Genomic DNA, 10,000 nt, shown 5'->3' with positions numbered 1-10,000 from the left:
GAGGCGCGCGGGAGATCAAGGCCTGGGCACGGGCGGGGCATGGGTGACAGGACCAAGCAAGCACTGTGGGCGTGAAGGTTCAAGATGCTGATGCCTTGAGGTCGTAAAGGGGCGTGTGGGGGGGGGGGGTGGCTGTGGGCGCGGAAGGTCGGGGAGCGTGGGCGTAGGAATGTCCAGTGACCGAAGGTGACAGAGAGAGGGAGAGGGGTGGGGAGACAAAGAGAAAGAGAGAAAGAGAAATAGAGAAAGATAAAGAAAATGAAATAGAGGGAGACAAAGAGCATGAAATATATAGAGAAAGAAAATGAGAGAAAGAATGAAAGAGAGAGAGAGGAAGAAGAGAAAAGAAGAGAAGAGAGAGAGAAGAGGAGAAGAAGAAGAACGAAGAAAGAGAGAGAAAGCAAAGGAGAGAGAGAGAAGATCGAGGGGAGGAGAGCAGATCGAGATAGAGAGGGAAGGGCAGACGTAGAGCAAGAGAGATGAGAGGGGAGAGAGAGAGGGAGAGGCGGGAGAGGGTGAAGGCAGAAGAGACGGGGAGAGAGAGACAGAGGGAGAGAGAGACAGAGGGAGAGAGAGACAGAGGGAGAGAGAGACAGAGGGAGAGAGAGACAGAGGGGACAGAGGGAGACAGAGACAGAGGGAGACAGAGACAGAGACAGAGGGAGACAGAGACAGAGGGAGACAGAGACAGAGAGAGGCATGGAACGCCCCCTGATCAAACCCCCTGCGCATGACCAACACAGGCAAGGCAGATGGACCCGCGATACAATCACTGATCTGTAACCTGTCCAGGCCAGACTTACGTGTGCGGGCAGCTTTGGTCGCACACGGACACGCACACCACGGGCCGAGCTCAAAGACGGATCTGGACGTGATCCTGGATTCCGAGTGGCTTTGGGAGGAGGTGAAAGGGCGCGAGGGAGGGATGGCCAAGAGAACGCCAGAAGGATGAAGTGGGACAGAGGGAGACGGGAGGGAGGGAGACGGAAAGGAGGGAGGGAGGAAATGGTGAAGGGAAGGAAGAGGTAGACAGGGTTGAGGGGAAAAAGAGGAAGGGAGGGAATGTGAGGAGAGGAGAGGGGAGAGGAGGGGAGGGAAAGGAGGATAGGGGAGGGATGAGAACTGAAGGGGAAGGTGAGAGGGAGGAAGTAAATGACAAAAGGAAGGGGACAAAGAAAGAGGAAGATGAAAAATAGTAGTAGCAGTAGCAGAAGAGGAAGAGGAAGATGAAGAGGAAGAGGAAGAAAAAGAAAACCAAGAGACAGAGAGAGAGAGAGAGAGAGAGAGAGAGAGAGAGAGAGAGAGAGAGAGAGAGAGAAAGAGAAAGAGAGAGAAAAAGAGAAAGAGAAAGAGTGAGAGAGAGAGAGAAAGAAAGAGAGAAAGAGAGAAAAAGAGAAAGAGAAAAAGAGAGAAAAAGAGAAAGAGAAAGAGTGAGAGAGAGAGAGAAAGAAAAAAGAGAGAAAGAGAGAGAAAGAGAGAAAAAGAGAAAGAGAAAGAGTGAGAGAGAGAGAGAGGGGCGTGACACGGAGTCCTTGCCATGAACCATCTGAACCTGCGCGTGAGTCAGATGGTCTCTCTCCCTCTCTCTGCGCGGCCACACCTTCCCCACTTCCGTCCAGCTCATGCTCAACCTCACCCCCCCCCACACACACACACACTCACTCATCCCCACTCACCCCAATCCCTAACCTCACCCCGCCCCCCCTCCTGCTCCTCCCCGCCAACCCGCGCCATCTTCGAAAGCCAAAGATCATTTCCTCCACGGCGTTCAACTCCCGTGTTTGGGCGAGCCGCCCATTCCTTCATCTTCCCTTCCCTTTCATTTTCACTTGAGCGCGTCTTCCAGTTGGTTCGCCCTTCTTTTCCCCGTTCTACCCTCGTCCCTCGTTCCTTTCCGTTTCCTCTTCTGCATTAAGTATTCAGACGGCGACCGAAATATACACCATAACTCAGTTTCAAGATTAGGGCACGGATAGAAAAGCTGCCATCGGCAGTATCGCTCTCGCTCTCTCTCTCGCTCTCTCTCGCTCTCTCTCGCTCTCTCTCGCTCTCTCTCGCTCTCTCTATCTCTCTCTATCTCTCTCTCAATCTTACTTCCTTTCCCTCCCACTCGCCCTCTCCCCCACACTCACTCAAATTCGCATTCTGACACTCGCATTCTCTCTTATTCTGCGTGCGCACGAGTGCACGCACAACAAACACACACACACATGCGCGCGCGCGCACACACGCAAAAACACTTTTTCTCTCTTTTAATCTTGTGTAAAGGTCAGACTGCAAGCCTAACGGCCGAGTGGGCGTCGTGGGCGCGAGTGAGCTCGAAAGGCCATTTGAATGGAGAAGCGCGCGTGGGCGGGGAGGCACCAGATGGCATCAGTCCACTATGGCGGTGACATCCGGCGAAATTCCGTCGGAGATGCTGTGTCGAGGCAGAGATTAGAGAGTTACCTGAGTGATCAACGGTATGCGAACTCCTTCCTTCTGTTTCTTTTCTTGTTTCCTTGTTTGGTATCTTTGTTTTAGTTGTTTGGTCTGTTATCTCTTATCCTTTTTTCTTCTCTGATCCCTTCTTTTCCTTCTATGTTTTTATTTTTTTTATCTCCATCTCTCTTTCATCTCTCGTAATCCCTTATCGACTCTCATTCACGCCCATTCTCACTCCCACTCTCACTCCCACTCTCGATCTCACTCTCGATCTCACTCCCGCTCTCACCCACTAATTCACTCACTCACATCTACAAACTCTCGTACTTTATCCGCCTGTCTGCCCGACACTCACTCACATTTAAACTCACACGCACATAAATAAACACGAGTGACTCATGCTGAGCGAGGCAGTCCCCCTCCTCCTCCTCCCCCCCCCCATCCTCCTCCTCCTCCTCCTCCTCCTCCTCCTCCTCCTCCTCCTCCTCCTCCTCCTCCTCCTCCTCCTCCTCCTCCTCCTCCTCCTTCACCCCATTCTCCGCCCCCCTCCGCCCCCCGCCATCTGCGCTCATACACCCCCCTCACCTCCCCCACCTCACCCCAGCCTCCTTCCTTCCCCGGTGTGTCAAGGGTTACGAGGTCAAGCCCCGAGGCCCTGCGGGGGATGAGAAGGACAATGTAAACGTGGTCAAGCGCTTGTCCCTGATCCCTTGAGGTGACCTTCCTGGGCGGCGGCCCTGATGGAAGGTGATCAAGGGGTTTGTCTGAGAATGGGGAAGGCATGGGGAGGGGAAGAGTGAGGGAAGGGGAGGGGAAGGGGGAGGGAGAGTGGAAAGGGGAGGGGAGGGAAGGGGCCTGAAGGAGAGGAGAAGCAATGAAGGAGGGATGAGGAGATATTGAGAGGAAGCTGCGAGGAAACGGGGAAAGCTCAGATGAAGAAGAAAGAAGAGAGAAGGGGAGAATAAAAGAAAGGAAAAAAGAAGAGGGGAAAGGAGAAGAAACGACAAAAGGAGAGGAGAGGAGAGAAGAAACGAGAAGAGGATAGGAGACAAAAGAGAAAAAAAAGAGGAGAGAGAACAGAAGGAACGAGAATGTAAACAAGAGGAAATATGCCATCTCAGCTAAATGACGGAGAAAGGTACGGAATCAAAACCAGACAACTCCAAAGTAGCAAGGAAGGAAGGAAAAACGAAAGTAATGACGAAGAAACGAAGAAGAAAAGAAGAAGAAAGGGAGATAGAACAGCGACCAACAGAAGTGACGATGACCTTTGCAGCCGAAGGGGTCACACTCAGGAGGCTGGAATGAGAACACGGAAACAGAACGGAAGAACACACCCTCACGTGAACAAAAAAAAAAAAAGGATAAAAACAACAAATAACAATCCAATAATCCCTGAAAAAAATAACAAAATACACATTCCATCCTACAAAACGTAACAACAATGGACCTTCATCCATCGGCAAAAACTCTCTTATCATGTTTATGGCCAACGAAAACGGCATCCGGGCCGCTATAAGACGAGGTTTAATCCAATGCAACATACCGTAACACCAGGAGCATAACTAGGCCACCGTGCCAAAAAAATAATAATAATAAACAAATGAAATAAATAAATTGAATGAATAAAAACTATTATTCGTCTTTCCGTAACTCCGTTTCAGAAAATCTATATTGACATTCTCTTATTTTTGTTTGCGCATTCACATAAATTTGAACATCCTTGTCGAGCATTATGTATTCTGATTCGTTATCAGTAAACAAAAGCACGGGGAAAATCCGCCAGCCACCAACCCTATCGCTGTCCTAATATTGTTTGCATACTAACGATTTGCCGGCATTGGAAACGAGGACGAAAATCGTTAAAAATAAACTTGATATGTCGACAGGATCCGCCCACGTGAGACTGAGACACGCAGACACTGCACTGCGTTTTTCCCCTTTTGTCCAAAGTTAAAGGCGAATGGCAAATGAAGACCGGGCATAATAACTATAATAACTGTACTCTACACGACATAATTCCAATCTTTGTGTATTGATAGCATATATGAGGTACTTGTCTGTGAGTATGTATCGCCGGGTGAGACGGATCAGAGATGTTGCTGTAAACGTCTGGCGGCGGCGTCTCGGCACCTACCTGAGGAGGACCTGGAGCGTTTGTTGGCCCGGGCGGTCCTGAGCGACTCCCCGATGAGCAGCACCAAGGGGCGCCGCGAGGCAGAGCCCTTCACAGCCGAGGCGAACTTCCCCAGCCTTGAAGTGGCGGTATTGTTGTTGATGGTCCTGCTGTTGTTGTTGTTATTATTGTTTTGTTGGTCCCGCGGCGAGGGTTGTCGTGGGGGAGGTGGACGCTGGGGACAGAGTGCGTTGGGTGCTGGGGCAGCTCCTCCTCCGCGTCGCAGTATTCCTCAATGATGCATATATCCTCGTCTCGGTTTCTAAGCCACGCCTCCCGCTCCTGCCGCGCGTTGTCGAGCTCGGGCCTCGGGGCGCGGCTTACCTGCTTCTCCCGTGCCATTCCGCCGCTCCTTTGAGAGGGGGGGGAACCGGGCGACATGTCCTCCCGCGCTTCGTGCACCAGCTCCGGTTCATCGATGAGGTTACGCTGCGCCGGTTCCACCGTCCGCATGCAGTTCCCAACGGCAGAGAAGAGCATGCCGAGCATCCCTGCCGTCCGGCCGCAGCCGAGCCACCCGCCGAACAGCAGGTCCCGCCCCGTGAGCACCTCGACCCTTCCCGCCGCCGCCGCCGCCGCCGCAGGCCGCGAAACGGAGATCGGGCGGGGATCGGAGGAAGCCTTCGGAAGCCCGAGAGAGAACGAGGGCTTCAGGGAAATGGAGGTCGGGCGAGCGGGCTTAGGTGCTGCTACGGCGGGGTCGGTGGAGGCCGAGCGACTGGACGGAGGATTAGAGGATGCGGAGCCACAGGAAAAAGGAGCGGGCTCGAGGGCCTGCGAGGCGGACGAGGAGGTGCACGTGTGGTAGGAGGAGGTGTGGATCTCGCTCCTGTAGGGGTTGCTGGAGCCAGCGGAGGTGTTGTTGGAGGCCGAGGTGGAGGTGGATAAGGACGTGTCGGGAGAAAGAGTGGAGGCACGGCAGGAAGTGGAGGTGGAAGTGCCTTGGGAGTGGGCGTAGCTGGGTGGGGACTGGCAGTCGGCAGCCGGGGGGGGCTGCTTGATGGCCCACGACCAGGGAGACCAGGCCGAGTCCCGGCCGTGGGCGTCCCCGGGCGAAGGAAGGCCTAGGTTGGTCGGGGACGGGGACCTGGAGGTCGGCGGGGGAGGGAAGGGGAGGCCTGGGGACGGGGACCTGGAGGACGGCGGGGGAGGGAAGGGGAGGCTTGGGGAGGGAGACCTGGAGAGAGACACCTGCAGGAAGTGGCGGAACCCGTCGGGAGTAGCGGAGCGACTCGGGTCCGGGCTGGGCGTCAGGCACTCCAGGTCGTGCGGGAACTCCAGCTGGAAGATGGGCGACGGGCACGAGGTGTACGGATGCACGATGGGGCTAGGAGGCAGCGTGGTCACCGACACGTCATCGCGGCCCTTCGCCTTCTCCGGCGGCGCGGCCACGGGCGAGGTCTTGTCCGGGGCCGACGGCGGATAGTGGAAGAAGGACTGCGGGTCGGTGGGCGAGGGCAGGTTGCGAGCGGCGGGCACGGGCATCACTGCTGTCTGCGGGGGGTCGGTGCCGCCGTGGACATTCGCGCCCCTTCCTACACACTCCCTCTCCGCGCAGGTCGCCGACACCGTCCTGGGTGCGTCACGACGACTCCTTTCTCGAAACGGCGTCACCGCAACAGTGACGTTCACAACGAGCTGCTGTGAAGTCTGCGAATGCACCGAAACACACACAAACACTCACGCGTCCCTCGCTCCAAGGACGGCAGGTATATAGGTCACACTCGCGCAGCTCAACAACTGCGGCGTATTTATGAGTTCACTGTCAGGTCTCTCTCGCGCGCTCTCGGCTCGCCAACTGTCCGTCGTCGACTCTGGCACCGCTCGCTCAGCCAGTCGTTTCACTTGTTCGGATTGCACTGCATTTACTCTCGGGCTGAAGAGAACGCGAAAGGGTCAGAACAACTGCAAGGAGGACGGTGAGGACGTTGAGCTTCACGGTATAAATAAGGTAATAACAATGCAAGGCGCCAAGATGATCTCAAGAGAGCATCGGGACCCGCCCTGAGGTCACGGGCGCCCCCGGAGAGCCACGGCGCTTTCGTCACACCGCCGAGTGACGCAATCGCCGACGACGCCTCCAGCTCTAGGCGGGGCTCGTGATACACTCGTCGGGATGTGCGCGGCGTACAGGGTGATGATTTACAGTCGATACAACCTGCCTTACATTTCACTCCCCCTCCCCATTCCGCGGTCAAAACGAAGACAACACACGTAGAATGATGAACCCCTTTCTCCCTCTCCCTCCGTCATTCCCTCCCTCCCTCCCTCTCTCTTTTGCTGTTCCATATATGCAGCCTCGCCCCTATCGAACACACACGCGCATATCCACACACTCCCCTACTTTCAGACTCACTCACTATAACTACACCTTTTTTGCCCCCCAACCCCACCCCAACCCGTAAACATATTCACACTTCCAACACTTGCCTCACCCCCCCTCCCCGTGCAATTCCGCAACACTTGTGCACTTTCGCCTATCGGCACCCCCCCTATCCCCCATTCCCTTACTCCAACCTACTACCGACACGGGGAAAGGGAGGGGAGTGGAGCGGGGGGTAAGCAGGAAGGATCAGCTGACCCCACAAGCAAATCAGCTGATTCGTGCAACTCACCCGCCTCTCAACGTGACATCCCTGCTCTTCCTTCCTTCCCCCCCTCCCCCCCTCCCTCCCTCCCTCCCCTATTGTCCCTCCTTGCCTCCCTCTCTCCCTCTCTTCCCGTTTATTCGGTCTTCCTCTCATCTCTCCACTGCATTCTCCCTTCCTCATTCTATCAAACCTCATCGTGGTGTCTTGTTTACTTTCAATTCCGATTCCCTTCCTCTCACGTTTCTCTTCGTCTTCTTCCTCCTTATTCGTTCGTCTTTTATTTTTTCTTCTCCCTCAGTCTCAAGTTTACGCTAACAGACCACCAATATTCAATTTCAAAATTCCTTCCTCAAAAGAAAATAATGAGTTCCTGTCGAGAGAGAACACTTAATATATATATTTTTTTATCTCTCTTATTCACCCACTCACTTATTTATGTTTTCATCTATTTCTCTATAATAATGAGTTCCCTCCTATTCCTCCTGTCCATCTACCTCTCCTCCGCTATCTCTCCATCTCTCTTCTCTTATTTTGTCATCTCAACTCTTCTTTTCCTTTCTCATCCTTACCATACACTTCCCTTCTCGTTCTTTCTCTTTCTATTCTTCTGTTCTGTTCTGTTCTGTTCTGTTCTCTTCTCTTCTCTTCCCTCACTTCTCTCCCTCTCCCCTCCTCCCCTCTCTTCTCTTTCCTTTTCTTTCCTTCCATACTATACCCTACCCATCTCTCGCCTTCCCCTTCCTTTTCCTTTTCACTTCCTTACCTTTAATTCCCTTTTCCTTCTCTCTCCCATTTTCTCTCTTCTCCCTTTCCTTCTATATTGCTCTTTCCAAACAGGTGTTTCTCTCACGCCAGTATCTGTTCACTGACCTTTTGTTTCCCAGTGATAAGCTCTGCTTGACCTCTTCGCCAAGAGCGAGTGGGTGTTGTGAGCCTGTAATTTTCCATCACTTTAACCATTTTCTCTCTCTCTATTGTATATTACGTTTTTTTTATTCTGTTCTGCTTCACTATTCACGCCGATATATCTACCATTCTACATCCCCACTCATACACTTTGTTATTCTATTGAACTATCTGTAGAGCCTACATGATTTTGCCAATCATGCTATATATCCGAACATGCATGCACGCGCAAACCCACACGTGCGCCAACGCGTGCGCCCACACGCACACGCACACACAGGCACGCAGACATACATACATTCACATATATATAAATACAGTCTAACAGACTGACGCATGTATAATGTACGTACACACACACACATGCATACATATCCCCACACTCACACACACATGCGCACACAACACGCATCCCCCCCCCCCCTTACCCCCTCCACAACACAAAAAATATACATATATATAAACCAAACAAACAATTGATAACAGATTCACGAACGCAATGAATGAGTGAATGAATGAATGAATGAATGAATGAATGAATGAATGAATACATAGACAAATAAAACCCCATGAATTCACCGCCGATGACTCAACCCTTGCCCATGTCCGGCGGGCGGGGAGGGTGGGTACCAGCGCTGGCCAGACGGTGTGGGCGGCTGGGGAGTGGGCGCCTGGGGGAGTGGGCATCTCTGCGTATCAACACTAAAGCCCAATTGGTTACGTTCATGATGGCAGTGGAGTAGATGCGGTGGCGGCGGTGGTGATGGTGAAGACGGTGATCATGATGCTACTGATATATGATGCTGACAGTGATGGTGGTGGTGGCTATGATGACTGATGATGATTAATGATGATGATGATGATGAAGTTAATACTAATATAAAGATAAAGATGGTGATAATCATAATAACTAAAAATTATTATATGACAATGATGATAATGATAATGATAATAATAATAATAATAATAATAATAATAATAATAATAATAATAATAATAATAATAATAATAATAATAATAATAATAACAACAACAATAACAATAATAATAATAAAACCAATAATAAATACAACATAAAACAACAACGACAATGAATAATAACAAGAATACAAGATAGCAACAGAACAACGCACGAACACAGGCAAAGATGGATGGCGAGTCGAGCAATATCGAGATCTTCATTTCTCACAATCACTCGTTTTGTTCCGATTTGCACCACACCTCTCTTTCTTTCTTTCCTTCCTTCTTCCCCTTTCTCTATCTTTCTCTCTTCCCTCCACGTTGTTTCACTTCTCACTTTTCGTTGGTATAAGATTTAAAAAAAATAATAATCCATAGTTTCTTATCTCCATTTTTTTCCTATATTTGTCGAGGATGGAGGGAGAGAGAGGGGGGTGGGGGGAGGAAGGTGGCGTCACCGAAAAGCAAAACAAACAGTCTCTTTTTTCCATCTTTCTCTGCTTTTCATTCTTTGTTTTTTTTTTCTTTCTCTTCTTCTTTCCTTTACAGAAACAAGGCACAACAACACGCAACAATCCACATCCACGAACTTGCGCGAAAAATAAACAATCATCATCAACCGAAACGACGATGGACGAAAAACGGGATAATTTGAGATACCTAAAGAAAAAAAACAAAACAAACAAAAAAAAAAAAAAAAATAAATAATATATATATATATATATATAAAACACGCACGCAAGCACTACACAAAAATCGCACGTAAGCACCAACGCACGCAGGCTCGAAATAAACGCCCCCCTCAAAAAAAAAAAAAAAAAAAACACAATCGCCCCGCACGCAACCACGCACGCACAAGAAAACAAAAACGAGGCGGGCAGCGCAGAGGCAGCGGCAGTACCAGCAACAGCACACAACGAGACACCGGGCATGTGAGTGCTGT

The 10,000-nt window shown here is 51.1% G+C and overlaps 1 protein-coding gene across 1 annotated transcript; it reads right to left on the bottom strand.

The window, feature by feature from the left end:
- Positions 1-4,514: 4,514 nt before the first annotated feature.
- LOC119575950 (vegetative cell wall protein gp1-like) lies at positions 4,515-9,999 on the bottom strand. The gene is given in 3 exon segments (XM_037923484.1): positions 4,515-4,736; positions 4,739-6,505; positions 9,914-9,999. Coding segments are annotated over 2 exon segments (1,569 nt in total). The 5' UTR covers positions 6,086-6,505; positions 9,914-9,999.
- Between the last annotated feature and the right edge of the window lies 1 nt (position 10,000).

The sequence above is a fragment of the Penaeus monodon genome, chromosome 1 (genome assembly GCF_015228065.2).
Source record: "Penaeus monodon isolate SGIC_2016 chromosome 1, NSTDA_Pmon_1, whole genome shotgun sequence".
Taxonomy (NCBI): domain Eukaryota; kingdom Metazoa; phylum Arthropoda; class Malacostraca; order Decapoda; family Penaeidae; genus Penaeus; species Penaeus monodon.
The sequence above is the reverse complement of the archived record's forward strand: the minus strand, read 5'-3'. Positions and strand labels throughout refer to the sequence as shown.